General features: G+C 57.2%; 1 protein-coding gene across 1 annotated transcript; it reads left to right on the top strand.

The window, feature by feature from the left end:
• ITGB3 (integrin subunit beta 3) lies at positions 1 to 26,384 on the top strand. Its single transcript, XM_071577166.1, has 15 exons — positions 1 to 341; positions 7,184 to 7,269; positions 11,393 to 11,585; positions 13,504 to 13,756; positions 14,218 to 14,380; positions 15,447 to 15,608; positions 15,764 to 15,859; positions 16,044 to 16,133; positions 16,518 to 16,652; positions 18,131 to 18,560; positions 20,817 to 21,039; positions 22,455 to 22,555; positions 22,663 to 22,782; positions 23,740 to 23,906; positions 24,711 to 26,384. The coding sequence occupies exons 1-15, from the start codon at positions 284 to 286 to the stop codon at positions 24,777 to 24,779; spliced, it is 2,346 nt and encodes a 781-aa protein (XP_071433267.1). The 5' UTR covers positions 1 to 283; the 3' UTR covers positions 24,780 to 26,384.

Below are 26,384 nucleotides of genomic sequence, written 5' to 3'. Positions count from 1 at the left end.
CCCCGGGGCTGCAGGTCAGCAGCGCCGAGGACTCGCTGCCAGGGGTTTATTAAGTCCTTGTCTGGGCTGAGAGGGTGAGAACAGCATGAGGAGCTGCCGGCAGAGCGGGCGGGGGCACTCCTGACTGCGCAGTTCCCTCCGGCCGCCCCGCTCGCCCTGTGTGTCATCCACCCCGACCCATGATTCATCTCCTGCGCTGCTCAAAAGCCTCCGGAGCTGCTCCGCATCCTTTTCAGCGGGGCTGGTCCACGCAGCCCCCCGCGCTCGGGGCTCGCAGGACGCGATGGGACATCTGTGCGTGGCGCTCGGGATCGTCGCGCTCTGCGCTGCGGGCGCCTGGGGTAGGTTCGCCCTGTCACCACTCCTTAGTGAAGATGTTGCCTGTTATTTCTACAAATCGCAGGACTTTCTGCCTTTCCCAGGGACTGGGATTTCTCGGGGAAAGCACTCAGAGGGGGAGTTATCAACTTAAACTGAGGCGCGTTCCCATATACAAAGCGAAGCTCAAGCCGGTTGGGCTTGGGCTGGGTCGGGGCCAGGAGGTTCTCAAAGATGTTACAGGGTCGAGAAATGGTTTGGTGGGTTATTTACACTGGGTGTGGTGAGTTTGTTTCCTCTACCTTCGTTGTGTTTGGCTCTGGGTACTGGTTTGTAATGGAAGGACTGGGGTGTGACTTGGGCTCCATCCTTTCTGAACAGAAAATTCCCTGGGAGACCTCCCAGGGCAGGTAATTCCTCTGTCCGGGGCATTTTAAGGACACGTTGGGTTTTCTCATATTATTTTGTTGCTTTTCTTTAAAATCTCTGATTTCTGGCGTCAGTCGATTTCAGGACAAACGTAGTTTGTATTTTTAAAAAGTTCCCCGATGCCTGAAGTACAGAGGAGCCTGGCAAAGCCTTCCCTCCTCCCCAGGTGTGTTCCTGGGGCTCAGAGGAAACCCTGCAAAAAATGGTGATTTATAAATCGGTCCCGTCGTTTTTCATGCCATACCCAGCGGGTTTGGGGCAACATTGTTCTGTCTAAAGAATTCCAGACTGTGGTGAATTCCCGGGAACAGCCTGAGGCGGATGGAGCTGTCGTTGGTACAGGACACGGGACAGAGTTTGAGTTTGTAGAGCCGCAGGTCGGGGTTGTTCAGGTGATTTCTCTGCTCCAGCGCGTTGGTGCCTGTGTTGGGCTGAGCTCAGTTTGGGGCATCCCATTCCCAGCAAGATGCTGGCAGGAAGGGAGAGGTTCGGAGAGATGAAACACCTCCGGAATGGCAGGGTGGGGATCAGCCAGAAAAACCCAGATCCTTATCAGAGTCAAGCAGAAAGACCAGAAAGGATGTAAATGTGGTTTGTACCTTTATCAAGTTCTCTAAAATGTTTTTATCAGGTGAAATCCTTGCTCACATTGGCAGAGGGGGGGAAACAAAGCACGTGGATGCTCCTGCAGCACTCAGAGGTTCCTCCCAAGTGCAGACTGGACTGAGTAATTTCCTCCAGTCAGGGCAGGGTGATGCTGAGCCACAGACATCTGGGGGGTTCCAAGGGCACCACTTCCCTGGAAGTGTTCAATCCCAGCTTGGAGCAACCTGGTCTAGTGGAAAATGTCCCTGCCCATGGCAGGGGGTTTGGAACTGGATTCATTTTAAGGTATTTTCAACCCAACCCAATCTGTGATTCCACCTCCCCCAGGGCCACAGCACTGCCCACCCCAGGTGGATGATCCCCATCATCCTGCCCAGTTTGTCTCCCATTTCCCTGTATTTCAGGATGGCTTTTTTTTTAAAGCCAGAGTCTTTAAGATCACCTCATTGTGTGAGAGCAGCTGCTTTCATAGTCCAAAAATGCAGCTTTTGTACTTGGGTTTATTAGTTTTTATGGCTGGAAAAATAAGCTGCAAAGGTGGAAAAAAAAAGGTAAAACCCACAGAATTTGTTAGTTTAGGCTGTGCTGGGACTGTGTTAACCTGTTCACAGCCAGGCAGTGTCTGAGCCTGGGGGGCACTGCCAGGCACTCACAGGGCCCAGACCTGAGGGGACTCCAACTGCAGCATCATCCACATCCTCCACTCCTTCCATCTGTGCTCCAACACCCCCCAAAATCCCTGCTCCCCCAAACCCCTGCTGACACTGCATCCCTGCAGCCAGCCCTGCAGCCCGTGCTGGGAATGCCAAAATAAGGACATTTCCCTGTGGTGAGGGGGATCACAGCGTGTTTGGAGGGTTGGAACTGCCCTGAGTACCCACAGCTGACACCCAGGGGGGGCTTGGCTCCTTCCCAAGGGAAGGGGTGGCCCTGCTCCATCCAGCCCCAAGGGAGGGCAGCCAGGAATGGCTCTGGAAGGTGCTGGAGTTTGGGGAAGGCTCCTTCAGCCCCAGGTGTACGTCTTGGATGTGGAGTGATGGACACCACGGGGCTGTGTGAGCCTGGGGGCAGGCACAGACCTCCAAGCCACCAGCAATGGCATGGTGGCACAACGTGACATCAGACCCCAGGGCAGCCTTGGGAATGGCAGTATCCCTGCCCCATCCCTGCCCCATCCCTGCCCCATCCCTGCCCCATCCCTGCCCCATCCTGCCCCTGCTGCACTCCCACCTCACCCATGTTCACCTCCGTGCCCATGAGACCAATGCCATGCCCAGGCTTGTGGCCCTCATTCCAAAACCCACCAGAGAACTGGGTTTAGATCCCCAGCAGGGAGAGGGGACACCAGTTGAAGGACCCCTGGGCTGTGGGGTGCTGGCAGGAGGGAAGGAAAGGAAACCACCTGAGCCCAGAGACTGCACACAGGCAGGAGGTGATTTGTACCAAAATGTGGGGAGCAGATGAGCTCAGAGGGATAATCCTGGGGCTCCTCAGGTTTCATGGCTTGAGGAGGCAGCCAGGGGCTCAGCCAGCAGGCAGGAGCTTGGAAACAGCTGATTTCCTGGAACTTGGTCTCACTGAGACCAGGGTTAACACTGCACAGGGGAAACCAAGGCAGGATGGCAACGGGACTGGGCTCACCTCACAGGGGAAAGCTTTTAGAGCCAGGATTTGGACCAGAGTGTCTCACATCCCAGAACACCCACGGGTGGCAGGAGCCCTTGTCAGCTCTGCAGTGCCCCAGCAAGGTGGGCACTGGGGCAGAGCCAGGTGGGGGTTGGTCTCTTCTCTCAGGCAACCAGCAGTAGAACAAGAGGGCACAGCTGAAGCTCTGCCAGGGGAGGTTTAGGTTGGATATCAGGAAGAAATTCTTTGCAGAGAGAGTGCTCAGGCATTGGAATGGGCTGCCCAGAGAGGGGGTGGATTCCCCATCCCTGGAGGTTTTTCAACTGAGCTTGGCCGTGGCACTGAGTGCCCTGATCTGGTAAAGGGACTGGAGTTGGCCCAAGGGTTGGACTTGATGATCTCAGAGGTCTCTTCCAACCCAACTGATTCTATGATTCTATAATTTAATCAACTAAAACCCACTGTGAGAAGACAAACTCCACACTGGCATTAAACAGGAGCCCGGGCCAGGAGCACTGCTGGTGGCACTGGATGCCCAGGGCAGCCATGGACCAGCACCTGGACACGGCCACTACACAAGGGCCATGAGAGTGGAAAGCAAGGAAACTCCTGGCATGGGGCAGGCACGGGGCACCTGGCACCCCTCCCTATCCCTGACTGAGGGACACAGTCCTGGGCCAGGTGCCAGAGCACTCCCCAGGGAGCTGCAGGTTTGGGAGCTGTTCCCATGTCTGGTGTTGGCAGCTCTGAGTGTTTAATCCCAAGCACCCCGAGCTGCCAGGGCTGGCCCTATCCCTGTCCCTGAGGGCTGTCCCTATCCCTGTCCCCAAGGACTGTCCCTATCCCTGTCCCCAGGGACTGTCCCTATCCCTGTCCCCAAGGACTGTCCCTATCCCTGTTCCCGAGGGCTGTCCCTATCCCTGTCCCCAAGGACTGTCCCTATCCCTGTCCCCAGGGACTGTCCCTATCCCTGTCCCCGAGGGCTGTCCCTATCCCTGTCCCGGCGCGTTGTCCCTGTCCCTGTCCCCGAGGGCTGTCCCTGTCCCTGTCCCGGTGGGTTGTCCCTATCCCTGTCCCGGCGGGCTGGCCCTATCCCTGTCCCCGAGGGCTGTCCCTATCCCTGTCCCGGCGGGTTGTCCCTATCCCTGTCCCCGAGGGCTGGCCCTGTCCCTGTCCCCGAGGGCTGCCCGGGCAATGCCTCCCTGCTGCCCTGAGGGCTGAGCTGCTGCCAGGCTCGGGGCTGGCTCCCAGCTGGCTCCCGGCTGCACAGCACAGCACAAATCCATGGCACGAGCCCCGGCTGGAGCCGCCGGTGCTTGGCAGGGCAGGAGGGATTTCACGGCCACAGCAGGAGCCACTGGGAGAAGGGGGAGGTGTCGGTGCTGCTGCTGTTGGAGAGCCCTTTGCCGTCCCAATTCCCTGCTCTGCCCACCTCGATATCGGTGCTGGCACAATGCCAAGGTGCAGGAAGCACCTGGGACCAACCTGTCATCCTTTGGGCAATGCTACTTTAAAATCTGTCCCATCCCCACATGGAGTGGGTATTTTGGGGAATGCCAAGAGCCCTGGGTGTGGGTGCCACCCCAAAGCTGGTGCTGAGCCACACAGGTGGGTTCAGCCTTTAGTGCCCTGCAGGTGGCAAAGGTCCTGTGGGGCACATCCTGGGGCACGTCCCCAAGCAGCTGTTGGCCTTTGGGACAGCCGGAGCCTGTGACAGACACACGTGGGCACACTCACACACGTGTGTACACACACACGTGGGCACACTCACCCACATGGGCACACACACACTCACCCATGTGGGCACACTCACACACGTGGGAACACTCACCCATGTGGGCACACTCACACACGTGGGCACACACACCCATGTGGGCACACTCACCCACGTGGGCACACACACACACATGGGCACACTTACACACACGTGGGCACACACACCCATGTGGGCACACTCACACACGTGGGCACACACACACACATGGGCACACACACACACGTGGGCACACTCACACACGTGGGCACACACACCCATGTGGGCACACTCACCCATGTGGGCACACTCACACACGTGGGCACACTCACACACGTGGGCACACACACCCATGTGGGCACACTCACCCATGTGGGCACACTCACACACGTGGGCACACTCACCCATGTGTGCACACTCACACGTGTGTAAACACACACGTGGGCACACTCACCCACATGGACACACTCACATACATGGGCACACACACACATGGGCACACTCACACACATGGGCACACACACACGGGCACACTCACACACATGGGCACACTCACACACGTGGGCACACACACATGGGCACACTTACACACACGTGGGCACACTCACACACGTGGGCACACTCACCCACGTGGGCACACTCACACGCGTGGGCACACTCACACGCGTGGGCACACTCACCCATGTGGGCACACACACATGGGCACACCCACCTCCCCAGCCCCTGTGCCCCTGGGCAGGAGCTCACGGTGCAGTTGTTGTGGTTGTACCCAAAGACCTGATAACATCATTTCGTCAAAGACCTGACAACATCATTTCAGCATTTCCTCTTTCCTCTCCCTGTTGCGTTTCCTGTGTGGTTGTGGGAGACACAGCTGGGGACAGCCCTGGGCAAAGGGAACAGCCCTGGGCAAAGGGGGCAGCCCTGGGCAAAGGGGACAGCCCTGGGCAAAGGGGACAGCCCCGAGCAAAGGGGACAGCCCTGGGCAAAGGGAACAGCCCTGGGCAAAGGGGGCAGCCCTGGGCAAAGGGGACAGCCCTGGGCAAAGTGGACAGCCCTGGGCAAAGGGGACAGCCCTGGGCAAAGTGGACAGCCCTGAGCAAAGGGGACAGCCCTGAGCAAAGGGGACAGCCCTGTCAGCGTCCCCCGGGCCCCCTGGGCTGCACTGCCCACCAGCCAAGCAGGCACGTGGCTGTGGTTTGCTCTGCCCGGGGAATCCTGAAGCTGTGCCCGGGGGGAGGCAGCCCGAGGGTGACACCCGTGTCCCCAGCACGTGTCCCACCAGCCGTTGGAACCGCAGAGCCGCCCAGTCCCGTCTGTCCCTCTTCCTCACGGCGAGCCCTGAGGGCACTTCGGGGCCCTTTAATCCCCCCAGCCAGGGACTCGCCGGCCTCTGACCTTCAGGAGAGGTGCCAGCCTGTGCCTCCCGGAGTCCCCATGGCCACTTTCACTGGCAGAGCCCAGCCTTTGCCAGGGGCACTGACACAAAGCACCACCAGCACAGTTCTGGACTCGTGCCCTTTCCCTGCCCTCCTTTCCCTGGATCTGAACCCGAGCCAACACCAGCCACTGAGTTCAGTGTCTGCACAAGGTGGCACTGGGTGAGGGCAGTGGGAAGATCCAGCTGATCCCTGGCGGGGCTGTGGGTACCACTCTGTGGCCCTGGTGAAGGAACTGAAGGAACTGGAGCACAAGTGCTCTGAGGAAAGCCTGAGGGAGCTGGGGGTGTTGAGCCTGGAGAAGAGGAGGCTCAGAGGTGACCTCAGCACTGTCTGGAACTGCCTGAAGGGAAGTTCTGGCCAGGTGGGGGTTGGTCTCTTCTCCCAGGCACTCAGCAATAGGACAAGGGGGCATGATGGGCTCAAGCTCTGCCAGGGGAAATTGAAGTTGGAGATGAGAAAGAAATTCTTTGCAGAGAGAGTGCTCAGGGATTGGAATGGGCTGCCCAGAGAGGGGGTGGATTCCCCATCCCTGGAGGTTTTTCAGCTGAGCTTGGCCGTGGCACTGAGTGCCATGATCTGGTGATCACAGTGGGGTTGGATCAAGGGTTGGACTTGGTGATCTCAGAGGTCTCTTCCAACCCAACTGATTCTATGATTCTGTGAATTCACCTGTTCCCTCTCCTGCTGCTCCAAAGGGTCTGCAGGGGGGCACAGGTGCCAGCAGTGGGGGCTTCACTCCAACATCTGTGTGATGCCACAGGGATGGGGGACCCCTCAAGGAGCTGGCAGGGGGGAAGGAAGCTCAGCCCTGGGCAGGATGAAGCCTGGCTGGTGCCAGGGTATACAAGGGGCACAGAGGCAACATCCAGGGTTTGGGAGTGGGAGGGGGTGGAGCAGGACCCTCTTGGGGGCTGGGGCTGCTCAGGGAGCCGCTGGCTGAGCACTGACCCTTCAGCACAGGTGTGAGTTGGGTCCTGCAGGTTGTAACTGCTCTGTTTTGCTGTTCCAGGGGGAAACATCTGCACCACCCGTGGGGTGAACTCCTGCAAGCAGTGCCTGGCTGTGAGCCCCCTCTGTGCATGGTGCTCTGCTGAGGTAAGAGCTGGGGGGCTCAGCTGAGGGGCTGAAGCTCATCCCTGAGCAGGACAGGGTGTGTGGAGGAAGGGAAGAGCCTTTGGGCTGTGGGATAAGTCCATGTTACAGCCACAAGCTCCACCTCCACCTATTCCCACCAAATCTAAACACATTCCTTGCTGGGCCCTGGCTCAGACCTGCCCATCACAGGGCACTGTTCCTGCCCTGCTCCCAAAATCTGCCCTTTATCTGGATATGCTGACTGGGAAATGGTGCTGTTTCAAATGGGAAATCACTTTGTCTTTCAAATAATGTACATTTAAAATCTTACTTTACTTTGGTTAACTTCTTGAAAGCACGTTCTAAAGCTCTGACTGAAGGAGCTTAATTGGTGGTAGGGCTGGAAAGGGAAATGAGACTGGAGGGAGGAATTGAAAATAGTAATTAGAAGTCAGGAGCTGGGTTTAAAAGCCTTTCTTCATTGAAAGTAAGGAGGGAAGGAGGACAAGGTGCCTGTTTTTGGTTACTGGGCTAAGGAGGATATGAGTGCTGAGCTGCCAGGCTCTCATATCACCCTGCTGGGGGAGGTGAGAGCCTGGCAGCTCTGCCACGATCCCCTCCAAAAATGCTGCCCTGAGGGTTAATCCATTGGGTAAGAGGAGGGAGTTTCCTGAAGGAAGGGAAGAGCCACCCCCAGGGCAGAGCCGAGGGAGTTGAGGTTGGGATGGGGAGAGGTGGTGAAACCTTCAGGCCATCCCGCCGGGAGTGGATCCCCCCCGGCAAGGCTTTCCTTGCTTTCTGCTTCCTCCAGCTGAGGCTGTGCCCGGTCACTTGGACTGGGCAAGGAGCTGGGGAGAAGTGCTCCAAGCTGGAAAACGCTGTTGGATCGTGCCCGGATGCTTTGGTATCCGGAGGGGATGCCCCTGCTTGCTGTGCCCATCAGATGGGGCTGCATCGCGGGTGTGGTGGTGTCAATAAAGATGTCTGAGCCCCTCTTATCTCCCGCAAGGAGTGTGTGAAATGTGCGGTGTGATAAGGGCTTGGCTTCCCTCTGGATCCCCCTCCGAGGGGCGATGCTGCCTGGGCTGAGCTGGGCTGGGCTGCTCCTTCCCGACCCTTGGGCAGGGCTGGTGTCCTGACGCTGCAGCGGGGGCTGCGATGGGTTTGGTTTTTTTCCTCCACATCAGCAAAGGTTTCCAAAAAAGGAAATATTTGCAGTGCTGCTCCGAGCTGCGCTCGTGGACAGACGTGACAGCAGCGAGGGAGCCGTCCCAGAGCCAGAGCCAACCCCCGGAGAGCCGAGTGCGGCTCTGCTCAGCAACTCTGCCCCAACATCTGGACCACATTGTCCTAATTTAGCAAATGAGGGTTTTTTCTGTGGGCTTGTTTAATTTCCCTGGGGTGGGGGAGGTCTCTGATACTGCACCCTCCCTTTATTTAAAGGGACAGTGCCTTTATTTGTGCTCCTGCTCCCACTGCTGCCCTTTCCCACTCACTGCCTGGGGTGATGAGTTATTCCTGCTCCGTCTCGGCTATGGATGGGAGAAGAATTTCATTGTGGTTTCTTGTAATCACTGACCCCCCCAGGCGCTGATGCAGAGGAGAGTTGAGTTTTATTTATTTTTCGGAAACCTTGACCACTCTTATTAACAAATAGATGTTCTCATCCACTCTCTTTTCCCTTTGGAAAGAGCCAGCCAGGCTGTAATGCTGAAAATCCCTTTGGAGATTATTGTGGCAGATCTTCCAGCATCTCACCCACTCAAAATGTCACCCCTTCTGGTTCCCCTAGAGGAAAGGTGGAGGCAAGGCTGGACCAGGGTTGGATTTCAGAGAAGCTGCTGGAAGATTTAAGCTTAATTTGTGGAGGTGTCTGCACTTTGAGCCCTTCCAGGAGCTCCTGCAGAGAAGCTGATGCTGCTGTGGTTGTGTCAGAGATGAAAACTGAGATGCCCTGGGCATGTGAGAGTCTCCACAGCCTCCCACCCCTGGAACTCGGGGTTGGAGCTGGCTCTGGCAGTGCCCTGCCTGACCCTGCCCTCACTTAATGGCTCTGGAAGCAGCAATTGGGATAAAATCACCACATTACCCATCCTACAGGGAGTGTGAGGAGGTCCTGAGTTGAAACCTCCCTCCCTGCAGCGGAACAGAGGGCAGGTAGAGCTGGGGAGGATCTCTGGGAAGGGCTGTGGGATGGCAGGGATAGAGGGGTGGGAAGATACCCCCCACACCTCTGCCATAGGGAGCTGATGCCATCAGAACATCCCTGTGCTGTCAGGGAAGGTGGATTTGTCACGGATGAAGTCTCTGCACTGTGAGTTTGTCACCAGCAAACCTGGGCTGCCTCCAGGTCACTCCAGCCTGGGCTGTGCTCCTGGTGCTGAGTCAGCAAAGTGGCACAGACCGGGGTCAAAAATAGACTGGGGGCTGCCAAAGCCCCGTAGCCAAATACCCCTTGGATGGCACATTTTGCAGTCGTTTTGTTGCTGTGGAGCCTCCTGAGTCAATCACAGTATTTAGGGCTCCAGGGAAAGGGAAGGATGCAACCCTGGGCTTAAGCAGCTCCTCCGTGGGAATCTCCCAGCAGGAATGATGCTGCTAATCCCATAAAGTGCCTTTGAGGTCCTGGGAGCTCCCCAGGTGTCACTCAGCACTCTGCTTAAAACCCACCTGCCCAGCCTGCTTTGCACCCACGTATTTTCCCAGCGATTTCCCTTCCTGGGACGGGAATGTAACGTGATGATTGATGGGATCTGGAGCGGAGCAGCCACCTCTTCCCCCAGCAGGGAGCCCCGGGGGGTGAGCCTGGGGAGTGGGAGGGTGTGAGAAGCTAATTTGGAGGGATGACTCGTCCCCTCCCCTCCCATCAGCGGCGATCCCGTGGGATGGGGAGGCTGCGGGGGAGGAACACGCCTGCTGATGTAGTTTTTGGCTCTCCCTGTTTGTTGCAGAGGGTTGTGGTCCTGCCAGGACCTCCTGACACCATTTGAGTTTTTCAGCTCGTTTGCAAATTCATCCTCGGGTTCAATCAGCCTGAACCCAGGGCAGATGATATCCTGGATGGGAACCTCTCCAGCACTGGGAGACAGCACTGGGATGCAGCAGCCCAGGAGCAGGGAGGAAGCTGGACCAGCCCCACCAGGACTTGTGCCACCTTCCTTTGCCACCTCCCTTTGCCACCTCCCTTTACCACCACAGCCAGCCAGAGAGAGGCTGTGCTGGTCTCGTGGTGTAGGACTCCAATGTAGGAAGATTTGGGCTGTGGGAGGCAGAAGGAGAATCCCTTTGGAGAGGAGGGTGGATGTGAGCAGGAATGTGTGACAGCAGATCCTGGCAGCGTTGGGTGGAGGGAAATTCTTCCCATACTTGTCTCCATGACAAACCGAAGGGACGTGAACCCTTCTGAATGTGCTGTGATAAGGGGAAGGAGCTGGGAGCTTTCTAGGAAAGCAGTGACAGGGCTGGAGCCCACAGTGACTCCACACTTTGTTCTTCCTGCCCCTGATGGGCTCTGACAGCTTCTCCTGCAGCCCCGGTGCCTTTTCACTCTGCCACTCCTTTTTTGGTGCTCCTTTCCAGGCTGGCTGAATCCGGCAGGAAGCAGGAGAGCTGGAGATAAGCCCAGTCCCCTCCTGGCCAGGAACTGAGCACTGAGCTCTGTGCAAAGGGCTCACCAACAGCAGGCCCATTCCTTGCTCAGGGCAGGATTCATAAGGGCACGTGTGGAGAAATGGGGGGGAAAAGGTGATTTGCCTTTTGCCAAAGTAACGAGTAATTTCAAAAGTCGCTGCCTGCCACGTTCACATCCCACCACACCCCTCCAGCCATCCCACAGGAGACAGGCTTTCCTTTCAGCCCTGCCAAAACCCAAACCTGAGCTGCCAGGAGTCAGGAGGGGGTTGGCAGGGGTGTGTTATCCATTGCTCCTTGGCAGGGCTTGCTGAGCTCCTGCTCTGAATCCCAGCAGGACGTGCTGATCCCAAATCCGCTCTGTCTGCCACAGTGTGCCCCACAACCCATTGGTCCTGTCTGGTGGTGGGTGTGATAAAGCAGGGGCTCTCCAGGGAAAAGGGGGGTGTTTTTCCTTCTCCCAGCATAATCCTGGGGGGAGCTGGCTCCTGACTGTGTCTCTCTCCTCCCCCAGGTCTGGGCACAGTCGTCCCCTCGCTGCGACCTTCGTGCCAACCTGGAGCACCACGGCTGCGGGCAGGAGCACATCGAGTCCCCCAGCAGCAGTGTCACCATCCTGGAGGACAGACCCCTCAGTAACAAGGGCTCAGGGGGAGCCACCACCACCCAGATGAGCCCCCAGAGGATACAGCTGAACCTGAGGCCAGGTGAGAGCCCCCACACCGCTGTGGGGAGGGGGGATGGGGAGGGGATGGCCAAGGGGGTCTTGTGGGGGCAAGGCTGCACTGAACCCTCCAGACCATCCCTGGTGGGCAGCCTGCCAGCTGTTTGCTGTGTTCAGCCTCTTGCCTCAGTCCCGAGGGGCAGGATTGGATGTGACTTCAACAACACTTGCATTATTTTATAAAGCCGTTTGGTCCTGAGGCGCTGCTGCTGTGCCCGGAATTCCGGGGTGGAAGTCAGCCCATGTCTAATGAGCCATGGAGCAGCTGGCAGGGCTGGGCTGCCAACAGGTCCTGTAATTTCCCTGGCTCCCTTCAGCCAGGCAGGCTGGAGCCAATTAACTGCTCTGGTCCTCTGCCAGCATCCAGGAGTTTCAAGGATGCAGGGCAGGAGGCAAAACTAACGGGCGTCACTGGCCCGAGGTCACCAAACCGGTTTGGGGACTGAGTGGTGCCATCACCTGCTCTGCCCCAGACATCTCCTCGTGGGTGACTCTTCCAGTCTCAGCAGGAATAATTTTGGTTCCTTGTGCTGTGGGGTCAGATATGAGTGGGTGAGAGCACATGGTACATCATCAGGAGGACTCCTGACCCACCTGAAGGACAGAAGTGTCCCCACACAATGAGGACACGGAGCTGCTAAAGGGCCCTTGTTCTATTTAGGTCTAAAGGTATTTGGCAGGGTGTGTTGCTCAGGAGAGGAGCAAGTGCTGTAAATCCCAGCTTTGATACCATCTCTGCCCAACCAAGGGAAGGGCTTGGCATGAGCCATCTGCCTTGACCAGATCCTGAAGGATACAAGCAGAAGTCACAGCTCATGTCCCACAAGCTCAGAGTCCTCATGGTTTCACCTCAACAAGGAGGAACAGCTGCTTTCTGAGCACCAAGATGGGACTCCTGGCTCCGTGGTGGGGTCCCAGCACAGCTGGAGGGGAATGGAGCTCTTTGGGCTCTCACAGACTTTGAAACTCTCTCCATCCTGAAAGAATGTGACAAGCAGATTTAGATGGAAATGTGAAAACAGTAACAATTTAAGCTCAATTAAAGCTCTTTTCCTCAACAGTTGAGGTGTTCTGACAAGGCTGCAGCTGTGGCCTGGCTTAGGTTTCAAAGAAGCTGTTTCAAAGACCAGAAGAAAGAACCTTTGTCTCTTAAAAAGGCAGAAAATAAAATATCAACTCAAAGCAATTTCAGGTTTTTTTTAAAAAAGTGCAAAAGTCATCAAAACTGGGCTGATCTCCAGAAGGTTCTTTCTAAGGAAGTTTTAGTTTCAATGGAAAATGTCTCACCCAAAATTTCCCAGAAGGGGCTGGGAGGAGTTAAGGGGAGAGAGAGGGATGGGAGAGGCCTTGGGAGATCTCCAGTGTCTCCAGGAGCTCAGAGAAGTCCAAAGCAGCCTTGCAGTCCCTGCAAGACCTGCTGCCCATGCACAGGGTGCTCCACTTGCTCCATCCACGTGCTGGTGCAGGACATCTTGGGCAGTCAGCCCTGGGCAGGAGGATCTGCTCACAACCTGGTACTGAGAGGTTTGGAGAACAGGAGCCACCAGCCACATCTGCCATAGAACCACAGAATGGTTTGGACTGGAAGGGGCTTTAAACCCATCCAGTGCCACCCCTGCCATGGGCAGGGACACCTTCCACCAGCCCAGGGTGCTCCAAGCCCCATCTAGCCTGGTCTTGGACACTCCCAGGGGGTCAGAGCACACCTTCTGTGCAAACACTGACCAAGGGCTTTGCCCCTCTATGGCTGTTTAAGGGTGTTGTTGTCCTCCCAGCAGCTTTTAACCACCCCCTTGACTTCTGCTGACCCTGTAGGTTGACTTTCTCCCTAACCCTGTGGTGAGTCCCTGCTGCTCCTCCCAGGAGAGGAGCTCTCATTCTGTTGCCTGGTCACTTCACAGATGACTCCCAGGTCTTCCGTGTCCAAGTGCGTCAAGTGGAAGACTACCCCGTGGACATCTACTACCTGATGGACCTGTCCAACTCCATGAAGGACGACCTGAGGAACATCCAGAACCTGGGCACGAAGTTGGCCAGCGAGATGCGCAAGCTCACCAGCAACCTCCGCATCGGCTTCGGGGCCTTCGTGGACAAGCCCATTTCCCCCTACATGTACATCTCTCCTCCAGAAGCCATCAGGAATCCTTGCTATGAGTAAGTCCCAGGCTGAGGGAGACCTGTAAGGGCCAGAAATTGATGGGACATCAGTGGAATGTGGCTGGGTTTCAGCAGGGAGACAGGTGCCTGATCCTGGGCAGGGTTTAGACCTTGCTGCAAAGCATGTTCTGCTGGCACGGGGAGGAGGAGCAGGTCTAGACTAGAAGGATCATTGTCACCAGGAGGTTGTTAAGGGAGCAATTTTACACATTTTTTCAGGAGAAATGTTCATGCTCAAAGAATTTGACTGCTAAAAATCCCAGCAGGACCAAGGCTGGGAGCTGCCCTAAGCCCAACATCTCAAGAACATGTGCTTGGTTTTTTAAAAGGTCCTTCACCAACCTGTGGCTGGTGTGGTTGGGTCCATCCTGGACAGGGCCATGGGACATGGGGTGGCTGCAGGGCAGGGATGGGAGCTGGAAGAGCCCTGTGAGCCTCTGACTGTTCTCCTCCCACAGGATTGGTGAAACCTGCCTGCCCATGTTTGGGTACAAGCACGTGCTGCCGCTGACGGACGAGGTGACCCGTTTCAACGAGGAGGTGCGGAAGCAAAGCGTCTCACGGAACCGCGACGCGCCCGAGGGCGGCTTTGATGCCATCATCCAGGCCACCGTGTGTGAGGTGAGGGGCATAAAGTCCTGGCTGGGGCAGAGACAGGGGCACCAGGCTGGGCCAAGTGGGTGAGCAGAGAGCACCCAATCCCACCAGGACAAGATCATTGAGTTGCTGTGTGACTCGGCTCTGGAGAGGGTGGACATTCAACTGGGACATTTCTAGTCCAACAGCCAAGGCAAGGGAAGAGCAGGACCTTCAATGGTCAAGGCAGGAGAGAGGAGCAGAGGATGTGCCTGGGAATGGATGATAATCCCATGTCAGCCTTGCAGTGACCAGCCCAAAAGGGGCAATATCCCCTGTGCCTGCACCTTGATTTTGCTGGAAGGGTTGTATAACTCAGTCCTTAAACACCTTGATTAACACTAGCAAATTAATCACAGGATTAGAGAATATCCTGACTTGGGAGGGACCCCCAAAGATCACCCAGCTCAACCCTCAGCCCTACACAGACACCAAAGATCCCACCCTGTCTCTCAGAGTGTTGTCCAAACACTCGTGGAGCTCTGGCAGCCTTGGGGCCATGCCCACTGCCCTGGGGAGTCTGGTCAGTGCCCACCACCCTCTGGAGGAAGGACTTTTTCCTGAGATCCAACCTGACCCTGCCCTGGCACAGCTCCAGCCATTCCCTGGGTGTTGTCCCTGGTCCCACAGAGCAGAGCTCAGTGCCTGCCCCTCCTCTGCCCCTTCCCAGGAAGTTGTACCTGCACTGAGGTCTCCCCTCAGTCTCAACTTCTGCATCTGAACACACCAAGTGCCCTCAGCTGTTCCTCACACACTTCCCCTCCAAGCCCTTCCCATCTTCATTGCCCTCCTTTGGACACCCTCTAATAGCTTGAAATCTTTCTTATTAAAGCCCATCTTTCACCTGCACAGCAGCCCATGCCCCCCTCCAGCCCCCACACTCCCACAGCACTGCCCTGGGGGAACGATTCCCTCGGTTCCCTCTGCCGTTGGTTGGTCCCTTTGGCCAAGCCATGACTCAGGAGGGCACAAGGGCAGCAGTGGGGTGCTGGCACATGGGGCTGCCCTCAGCACAGGTTGGCACATGACTGGGAGCTGCCTTTCACTGCAGGAGAAGATTGGCTGGAGGAATGATGCTTCCCACCTGCTCGTCTTCACCACGGACGCCAAGACCCACATTGCTCTGGACGGGCGGCTGGCAGGGATCGTGCAGCCCAACGATGCCCAGTGCCACATTGACGAGGATAATTTCTACTCTGCCACCACCACACTGGTAAATCCTGACCCAGGCATGGGGCTGTGGAGCCCTGGGCTCCTGTTGAGTCCCCATGGGTTGGGAAAGGTGGTCTAGCTGTGGCTGGAGAGCGTGATGGGGAGCAGGGTGGTGGAGGGACACAGTCCTAGGGTACAGCCTCTCCTCTTCCCCAGGACTATCCCTCTCTGGGCCTGATGACTGAGAAACTCTCACAGAAGAACATCAACTTGATCTTTGCTGTGACAGATACAGTTGTTGGCCTCTACCAGGTACCACCTTCTGTGCAAAGCCACCTTTTTGGGGGCTGGTGGGACCCCAGGAGCCAGCCCTGAGTGGCTGGAGATACCTTGGTGGTCTCCTGTGCTACCCAAGCTCCCATGTGCCTGGATCAGGTTTGACCCAGCCATGGCACATCACCCATCACAAACAGACCCTGTTATGGTATTTCTCCAGAACTACAGCGAGCTGATCCCAGGCACAACCGTGGGCACCCTGTCCCGAGACTCCAGCAACGTCCTGCAGCTCATCGTGGACTCCTACGGGGTGAGTGTGTGATGTGATGGCCCCACAACAGCTCTCTCCCTCCCAGAATAGCCACTGCTTCACACTGCAAACAGCCCACACGGATTTGGCTGCTCCTCCAGCCCAGAGCATCCTCCCTGGGCCAGCTGTGAGCATCTGCCTCCACCCATGTGTGCAGGCACCCCTGGGAAGGGAGATCACTGAGTTCACTGCCTGCCCCTTCCCATCCTCAAAGGCATGCAGGGGATGACGTAGGGATGATGTAACTGAGTCTTGAGAAAGACTTGGAGCACTTGACTCCTTTCCTGTGTGCGTGGGAGCATTGCTGTGGTGCCTGGGGGGCCCCTCCCTGGGACTGAGCCCTCCCCAGTGCTGTGTCTTCATCACTCCTCTCTCCTCCCCTAGAAAATCCGCTCCAAGGTGGAGCTGGAGGTGCGGGACCTCCCTGAAGAGCTGTCCTTGGCCTTCAACGCCACCTGCCTCAACGACGAGGTCATCCCTGGGCTCAAGTCCTGCGTGGGGCTCAAGATCGGGGACACGGTGAGGATCCTGTTCGTGGTCTTGGCTTTTCTGCCCCTCTGCAAAGCAGCACTGCCACATTGCCTGATGCTCTGCACCAGCATCATCCACGTGTCCCACCACCTCTGAGGTGGTACAAACCCTGGAATCTCAGCAGTGGTGAGAAGGGGTCCAATGGGAGGGGTGCAAGGAGGAAAATGTTTTGAGTCTGCTGGATGCAAACCCTGTGGTCCTGTAGCTGAGCCCAGGCTGGTGCCCACAGGGATCCTGGAATTGCTCAGATTGTAAAAGACCTCTGAGATTGAGTCCAACCACTAACCCAGCACTGCCAGGTCCACTAAGCCATGTCTTCAAGCACCACATCTGCATGTTTTTGCACACCTTCAGGGATGGTGATTCCACCACTTCTCTGGGCAGCCTGTTCAGGTGCTTGATCACCCTTTCAGTGAACAATTTTTTCCTAATATCCAATCTAAAAATTCACCTGGCTATTGTGGCAGGGAGGTGTCCTGGCCCAAACCATGCTGGGACAGCTTTGATAAGCCCCAGGAGACCTGGTGGGCCCCATTTCTGAGCTCCTTGAGCTTGGCCATGGGCTGGAGCAGGTGCCTCAACACCTGTATTGTACCTGGCCCAAACTGTGCTGGGACAGCTTTGATAAGCCCCAGGAGACCTGGTGGGCCCCATTTCTGAGCTCCTTGTGCTTGCGCATGGGCTGGAGCAGGTGCCTCAACACCTGTATTGTACCTGGCCCAAACTGTGCTGAGACAGCTTTGATAAGCCCCAGGAGACCTGGTGGGCCCCATTTCTGAGCTCCTTAAGCTCAGGCACAGATTGGAGCAGCTACCCCAACACCTGTATAGTACCTGGCCCAAACTGTGCTGGGACAGCTTTGAATAGCCCCAGGAGACCTTGTTGGCCCCATTTCTGAGCTCCTTGAGTTCAGCCATAGGCCAGAGCAGGTGCCCCAACACCTCTATTTATTGTACCTGGCAGTGCCATGCTGGGACAGCTTTGATAAGCCCCAGGAGACCTGATGGGCCCAATTTCTGAGCTCCTTGAGCTCAGGCATGGGCTGGAGCTGCTACCCCAACATGTGTATTTATTGTACCTGGCCCAAACTGTGCTGGGACAGCTTTGATAAGCCCCAGGAGACCTGATGGGCCCCATTTCTAAGATCCTTAAGCTTGGACATGGGCTGGAGTAGGTGCCTCAACACCTGTATTTATTGTACCTGGCCCAAACCATGCTGGGACAGCTTTGATAAACCCCAGGAGACCTGGTGGGCCCCATTTCTGAGCTCCTTATGCTTGGGCACAGATTGGAGCAGCTACCCCAACACTTGTATAGTACCTGGCCCAAACCATGCTGGGACAAGCCCCAAGGGACCTGGTGGGCCCCATTTCAGAGCTCCTTAAGCTCAGGCACAGGCTGGAGCAGGTCCCCCAATGCCACGCTGGTGGCACTGACACAGCCACACCCCTTTGCCCTCCATCCAGGTGAGCTTCAGCATCGAGGCCAAGGTGCGGGGCTGCCCGCAGGAGAGGCAGAAATCCTTCACCATCAAACCCGTGGGTTTCAAGGACAGCCTGACGGTGGAGGTGAACTTCGACTGCGACTGCTCCTGCGAGAGCCGCGCCGAGCCGCACAGCCCGTCCTGCAGCCGCGGCAACGGCAGCCTGGAGTGCGGCGTGTGCCGCTGCCACCCCGGGCGCCTGGGCACGCACTGCGAGTGCTCCGAGCAGGAGTACAGCCCCTCGCAGCAGGACAACTGCAGCCCCGGGCAGGGGCAGCCGCTGTGCAGCCAGCGCGGGGAGTGCATCTGCGGGCAGTGCGTGTGCCACAGCAGCGACTTCGGCAAGGTCTCGGGCAAGTACTGCGAGTGCGACGACTTCTCCTGCGTGCGCTTCAAGGGACAGATGTGCTCGGGTGAGTGTGGGAGTGGTGGTGTGCTCTGAGTCGGGAGGGTGGCGTGGGATGAGCTGGCAAAATGCTAAGTGCTCAGTGCAGAGTGTCAGAGCATCCCTCCCTCCTGCCCCCGCTGGGAAAAAGGAGGGAAAAAACCTGGAAACTCAAAGATTTAAAATTAAACTAATTATAAGTAGTTTAGAGAAAAGAGAAAAAAGAAAACTCGAAACTATAATATAAAAACACACACACAAGTTAGAAATAGCAAAAGATAACTCCTCAGCTCGTGGCCACCTCTGTGCTGCTGGGATTGATCCTTTATCTTAACAGCCTGCCCCTGCCCCTGCCCCCGCCAAGAAAAAGGAGGGAAGAAAACCTGGAAACTCAAAGATTTAAAATTAAACTAATTATAGGTATTTATACAGAAAAGAGAAAAAAGAAAACTCGAAACTATAATATAAAAACACAGACAAGTTAGAAATAACAAAAGATAACTCCTCAGCTCGTGGCCACCTCTGTGCTGCTGGGATTGATCCTTTATCTTAACAGCCTGCCCCCACCGAGAAAAAGGAGGGGAAAAAACCTGGAAACTCAAAGATTTAAACTTAAACTAATTATATGTATTTATACAGAAAAGAGAAAATGAAAACTACAAAACTATAATATAAAACTACACACTTAACACAAGTTAGAAATAACAAAAGATAACTCCTCAGCTCGTGGCCGCCTCTGTGCTGCTGGGATTGATCCTTTATCTTAACAGCCCGCAGATAACAGAGGTGGAAACAGTGTGTTTTCCCCGCCCTGAGCAGTCAGTGCCCGCAGGGAGCCTGTTCCTGTTTGCACAAGGGCTGCCGAGTCCCAGAGTGGATGAAGGGCGATGATGAAGAGCTGCCCCCAGCCAGGGCAGGGCTGTTAATTAACCCAAACTGTCTGACCCCGTGAGCATCAGACCCGTCCCATTGAGCCACCTCTCGCCAGCCTGCCCGTCGCTTTCCATGCCCTGTCACCCAGCGTGGCACAGTTTTCCTGTGACTCAGCCCTGGTTCCTCATTAACGGGGTTACACATTTATTTCTCATGCCGGTGCCTCCAAGGCCGTGGTGGCAGGGACGGTGCCCAGCCAATCCCCCACGGGGAGCAGCATTCCCGAGGGTGCCCAGCCAAGAGCAGGGTTCTGGGATGGTGCCCAGCCGATGCCCCGCTGGGAGCAGCGTTCCCAGCGTTCGCCACCGTGCTCAGGGCTGGGGGCGGGTCGGAGCGTGCCGGCTCCGCGGTGTTTCCACCACTCACCGTGTCTCGTCTTTGAGCTGGAATCAAACCACAATGCAAATAGCTCCGGGGTTTGGCAGGATTTGAGCACGTCTGTCTGTCTGTCTGTCTGTCTGCCTGATTAAACCAGTCTCGGTGAGCGTGCAGGGCTCGTCGGGCTGTTCCCAGCAGCTTTCCCTGCCTGGTCCAGGGCTGGGAAACGAGTGGGATCTGGGGGCTTTGACCAGATGTCCTGACTCAATCTGAAATTCAAAGCCACAGCCAACGCTTGACTTGCTCTCAGAGACGGATCTGATTGAGCATCTCCAGCTGCTGCTGCCAACCTGCTGGAGCTGGGGCAGCTCAGCCTGGAATCACAGAATATGCTGAGTAGGAAGGGACACACAAGGGTCATCAAGTCCAACTCCTGGCCCTGCACAGAACCATCCCTGGGAGTCACACCATGTGATAAGAGCATTGTCCAAATGCTGCTTGAGCTCTGTCAGGCTGTGTCCACTTCTCTGGGGAGCCTGTTTAGTGCCCAACCACCCTCTTGGGGAACAACCTCTTTTCTAACATCCAAACTAACCCTGCCCTGATACAACTTGGACTCGATGATCTTGGAGGTCTTTTCCAACCCAATCGATTCTATGATTCTATGATTCTAACTTCAGGCCATTCCCTGGGTGCTGTCCCTGGTCCCACAGAGCAGAGCTCAGTGCCTGCCCCTCCTCTGCCCCTCCCCAGGAAGTTGTACCTGCAATGAGGTCTCCCCTCAGTCTCCTCCAGCTGAACACACCGACTGCCCTCAGTGTCCTCACACTCTTCCCCTCAAGGCCCTGAACCATCTTCATTGTCCTGCATTGTTCCTGTTTGGGTGGGATAACAGGAGCATTGTGGTCATGGCCAAGGTTGGGGTTTGGTGTGAGGTCCCCAGGGAGCTGCCACTCCAGGACGTGGACACCCATATGGGTGATTGCTCATGGGGACACACACGGGGTCCTGATGCCCTTTGGGTCCTCCCCAGGCCACGGGCAGTGCAGCTGTGGGGACTGTCTGTGCGACTCGGACTGGACCGGCGACAACTGCAACTGCACCACTCGCACGGACACCTGCATGTCCAGCAACGGGCTGGTGTGCTCCGGGCACGGCTCCTGCGTGTGCGGCCGCTGCGAGTGCACCCAGCCCGGCTCCTACGGAGACACCTGCGAGAGGTGCCCCACCTGCCCCGACGCCTGCACCATCAAAAAGTGAGCCGGGGCAGCGGGCTGGGGCAGCTCGGGCCACAGCAGGGGCTGGCAGAGAGCTGGGGTGGGTCAGATCCTGCTGGGGGGCTTGGCAGAAAGCTGATGGGATCATATTCCCCTGGGGAGCTGGCGGAGAGCTGGAATGGGTGGTATTCCACTGCAGAGCCAGCAGAGAGCTAGGGTGGGTTATATCCCATTGGGAATCTGGCAGAGTGGTGGGAAGGGTCATATCCCATTGAGGAGCTGGAAGAGAGCTGGGGTGGGTTATATCCCACTGGGAATCTGGCAGAGTGGTGGGAAGGGTCATATCCCATTGAGGAGCTGGAAGAGAGCTGGGGTGGGTTATATCCCACTGGGAATCTGGCAGAGTGGTGGGAAGGGTCATATCCCATTGAGGAGATGGAAGAGAGCTGGGGTGGGTTATATCCCACTGGGAATCTGGCAGAGTGGTGGGAAGGGTCATATCCCATTGAGGAGCTGGAAGAGAGCTGGGGTGGGTTATATCCCACTGGGAATCTGGCAGAGTGGTGGGAAGGGTCATATCCCATTGAGGAGATGGAAGAGAGCTGGGGTGGGTTATATCCCACTGGGAATCTGGCAGAGTGGTGGGAAGGGTCATATCCCATTGGGAATCTGGCAGAGTGGTGGGAAGGGTCATATCCCATTGAGGAGCTGGAAGAGAGCTGGGGTGGGTTATATCCCACTGGGAATCTGGCAGAGTGGTGGGAAGGGTCATATCCCATTGAGGAGATGGAAGAGAGCTGGGGTGGGTTATATCCCACTGGGAATCTGGCAGAGTGGTGGGAAGGGTCATATCCCATTGAGGAGCTGGAAGAGAGCTGGGGTGGGTTATATCCCACTGGGAATCTGGCAGAGTGGTGGGAAGGGTCATATCCCATTGAGGAGATGGAAGAGAGCTGGGGTGGGTTATATCCCACTGGGAATCTGGCAGAGTGGTGGGAAGGGTCATATCCCACTGGGAATCTGGCAGAGTGGTGGGAAGGGTCATATCCCATTGAGGAGCTGGAAGAGAGCTGAGGTGGACCATATTCCACTGGAGACCCAGCAGAGAACTGGGATGGATCATAACCCATTGAGGAACCAGCAGAGAGCTGGGATGGACCATATTCCACTGGGGAACCAGCAGATCACTGGGATGGATCATATCCCATTGAGGAACCAGAAGAGTCCTATTCCATTTGGGAGATGGAGTGGGTCATATCCTGTTGGGGACCTGGCAGAGAGCTGGGATAGATCATATCCCATCAGGAAGCCTGCAGCAGTCAGCAGGAGCTCTCACCAGCTGCAGCCCTGCTGGGTTGGGATTGTGGTGATTTCCACAACCTGAGACTGAAAAGGGTGATGGTCCCCTGAGCAGAGCATGGAGTTGCTCATGGTGCCTCCTTCCTCCTCCTCAGGGATTGTGTGGAGTGCAAGAAGTTTGAACGGGGCAAGCTGGTGGAGGAGCAGACCTGCAGCCGCATGTGCCGGGACGAGATCGAGATGGTGCAGGAGCTGAGTAAGAGGAGACCCAAACCCTGCCCTGAAGTGTGGCAATCTGGGGGGCTGCTTTCCCTCTGTGTGCACAGCCCCAGCGGGGGGGGTCTGAGCCTCTTGCTCTGCCAGGTGACAGGGGCAAGGACGCCGTGAACTGCACCTACAAGGACGAGAACGACTGTGTGATGAGGTTCCAGTACTACGAGGACTCCAGCGGCAAGTCCATCCTCTACGTCATCGAGGAGCCCGGTAAGACCCGGCGGCCACGCTCAGGCTGGGGGTGGAGAACGTGCAGTGCTGGGTTTCTGTGCTAAGCTGGGGGATTTTGAGTGCCCTTTGTACCTCCCACCCCAGCCAGGCTCATGAGGCACCGCAGTCAGGGGCCGAGAGGAGTTAAAGAGCTGCTTTGTTCCCTGCTCGGGTGCCACTGGGCCGTGATTTCCTGCCTCACATCTCACATTTCCTCAGTAATTTCACCCCCTCGTGGAGGCCAAGGATGGGGGTTCAGCCTTCCCACCACCCTGATCCTGTGTCTGACTCCAGGGGTGTTTTTCTTCTTGGGAAGAAGACAAGAGGGGGCTCCCATTAGCAGCCCTGGAGTCTCCAGTGACCTCGAGGTCTGATTTCCAGCTGAGCTGGGGGCTGTGTGGCTGCAGGTCCTTTGGAAGCAGGGCCAGGAAGCTCTCACTGCACTGCCTGCCATGGGCACGGTGCAGCCCACCCTCCCTGGCCCTGCACCCCAGAGGGGGACAGGAGAGAGACATGGGAGGGTTGAGGGGAGCAGGGGGCTCACACTGGATCTCACCACCCTGGTTTGCCAACGTGGTGCTGATGCAGAGCCAAAAGCAGGAGCAGTGCGGGGTGTCAGTGTGGCACTGCTTTGGGGTGAACTTCCACCATCACAAGGATTTGGTCTCTGGTGTCACACCCCACCACGGGTGGGACCTGTGATGCCCCTGATCTGGATTGCTCCAAGCTTGGATGCAGACCCCCAGCCTGCAGACAGGAGCTCAAGGATCTCAGCACATGCACCCACGAATGGGATCCTTCTTGACAGAGCCTGCTGTGGTCAGGGTGGAGGTTCCTTCTCCCTGCCATGGGATGATGAAGCCCTCCATGTACCCACAGCCAGGCAGCCCCAGAGCTGCTTTTAGTTGCCCCGGGGGTGCTGAGCCCTCCCCAACCCTGCCCTGCTCTGTGCTGCAGACTGCCCGAAGGGGCCAGACGTGCTGGTGGTCCTGCTCTCGGTGACAGGTGCCATCCTGCTCATCGGCCTCGCTGCCCTGCTCATCTGGAAGCTCCTCATCACCATCCACGACCGCCGGGAGTTCGCCCGTTTCGAGGAGGAGAAGGCCAGGGCCAAGTGGGACACGGTGAGGGCCAGTGGGTTGGGGGTGCTGTGCAGGAGCCCTCAAATCCCACAGTCCCTGGCTTGAGGGATCCAGATCCCAGTCCTTCCAGTGCTGTCTGTAGCCCCATGGCATGTCCTTAGGGACCAGCTTTGCCCATCCCTCTCTGAGCCTGGGACAGTGTCCCAGGCAGGACTTGGGGTGACAGCCCTTCCCTGAGCCTGCTGTGGTCCCAAGGACTCTTCACAGATGACAGTAGATGTCCCAGATGATTTTCCCACCTCCAGCATACCCCAAGCAGTCATCAGCAGCATGACCCCCTTACTCACTGCCCACACCAGTGTTTCCATCCCGTGAGCGAGGTGGGAGGTCCCTCCTGCCACGGGATGCTAGAAGGGCTGAGGCACCCAGAGCACAAGAGAGGGGGCTGAGACAGCACTGCTGCCTTTCCCCCCATCTCTCCCTCATCTCCTGCCCCCCATAAAGGGAAGGGATGGAGTGGGATGGGATGGGATGGGATGGGATGGGATGGGATGGGATGGAGTGGGATGGAGTGGGATGGAGTGGGATGGAGTGAGATGGGATGGAGTGGCTCTTTCAATAGGTCTCTCTGCTCCTGAGCTCCTGCTGCTTCTCCTCTCCTCCACAGCAGCTTTTCCCTGTTCTCCTCCATGAAACCTCATGGGGAGCCATTAAGCTCTGGAGTAGACAGGGATCCACCACTCAGTGCTGGAATGGTGCCTCAGCTTCCCCAGGTCTTAAGTACAACGACTGCTGATGCCAAGCACAAAGTGTTAATGCTCTTTCTCCTCCTTCTTCTTCCTCCAGACCCACAATCCTTTGTATAAAGAGGCCACATCCACCTTCACCAACATCACGTACCGGGGGAACAATTAAGATGCCACATCCTGGGATCAGCCGAGGATCCATGGAATCTCATGGAGCCCAGTTTACAGACCTTGCCTGTGTGTCTGCCTGTGTGAATGTGTAATTTAACAACCCCTTGAGTGCCTCCAGGCCCTCCAAGTGTTGTGCATCACCCCACTGTAACTGCAGGGACGTGCTCTCCGGGGCAAACCTCGGTCCTTACCTCGCGGGCCGCTCGCGGAGCCGGCGGCCCCTCCATACACTGAACGCGGAGAAAAGGGACTTTCTCTGCCCATCTGTGAACTCTTCGGTGCTCATCAGGCCAAGGGGACTTTGGGAGAAGCTGCTTGAACCACACACTGAGCTGTTCTCTCCTGCACAGCCCGTGCTGGTGGAGCTCACATCACTGGACTCAGCCCCCTGGACACAGGAGCCACCCACCCCCTTGGGGACAGGGCAGCTGCCAGCAGGCAGGAGCCATCTCTGCTTTGTGTGTTCAGGACCCTGCTTTGGGCAGCCCAGCAGCCCCCTCCTCCTTGCAGCCACGTGTTTCTGGCTCTGCTGTGACCCAGGGTGGTGAAAAGCTGTGCCCTCCCTCACTCTGGGGTTTTTTTGCACCACCAGCCAACTCTGTGTAGCACCAGCTGTGCTGGTCCCAGCTGGGATGGTGCTGAGCTCCCCCTGTGCCCCCTCACTGTCCTCATGCCACAGCCCACAAGGATGTGCAGGCAGCAGCCTCGGGAGGGTCACCATGCCCGTTATCCCTCAAGCCTGGCCACCTCTCTGTCCTTTCTGTGCTTTTTGAGCTGTGCAGCTGCCCCAGGCCTGGTTTTGTGCACAGCTCGGGCTCCCAGCAGAGCAGGCAGGGCTCAGGCTGTGTCCTGCTGCCTGGGGCTGTGTGTCACCTGTGGGGAAAACAGGTGTCCCACTTAGGCTGTGACAACACTGCTGCCTGGCCCCTGCCCTGCCAGAGCTCAGCTCCCCTCAACTGCCCCAAAAAGCAACAGCAACCTTGGGCCCAGTGTGGGTTTGCCCCCGAGGGCCCCAGCAGTGTTGGCTGAGCTGGTGCTGGCCCTGTGTCCCTGTCCCCTGGCTGTCCCAGCAGGGCTTGGTGCTGGCCCTGTGTCCCTGTCCCCTGGCTGTCCCAGCAGGGCTTGGTGCTGGCCCTGTGTCCCTGTCCCAGCAGGGGTTGGGGCTGGCCCTGTGTCCCTGTCCCAGCAGGGGTTGGGGCTGGCCCTGTCCCATGGCTGTCCCAGCAGGGGCTTGGTGCTGGCCCTGTGTCCCTGTCCCCTGACTGTCCCAGCAGGGCTTGGTGCTGGCCCTGTGTCCCTGTCCCAGCAGGGGTTGGTGCTGGCCCTGTGTCCCTGTCCCCTGGCTGTCCCAGCAGGGGTTGGGGCTGGCCCTGTGTCCCTGTCCCAGCAGGGGTTGGGGCTGGCCCTGTCCCCTGGCTGTCCCAGCAGGGCTTGGTGCTGGCCCTGTGTCCCTGTCCCAGCAGGGCTTGGTGCTGGCCCTGTGTCCCTGTCCCAGCAGGGGCTGGTGCTGGCCCTGTGTCCCTGTCCCCTGGCTGTCCCAGCAGGGCTTGGTGGTGGCCCTGTGTCCCTGTCCCAGCAGGGCTTGGTGGTGGCCCTGTGTCCC

The sequence above is a fragment of the Pithys albifrons genome, chromosome 25 (assembly GCF_047495875.1).
Source record: "Pithys albifrons albifrons isolate INPA30051 chromosome 25, PitAlb_v1, whole genome shotgun sequence".
NCBI lineage: Eukaryota > Metazoa > Chordata > Aves > Passeriformes > Thamnophilidae > Pithys > Pithys albifrons.
Note: the sequence above shows the minus strand (reverse complement) of the source record. Positions and strands in the feature narration are given on the sequence as shown.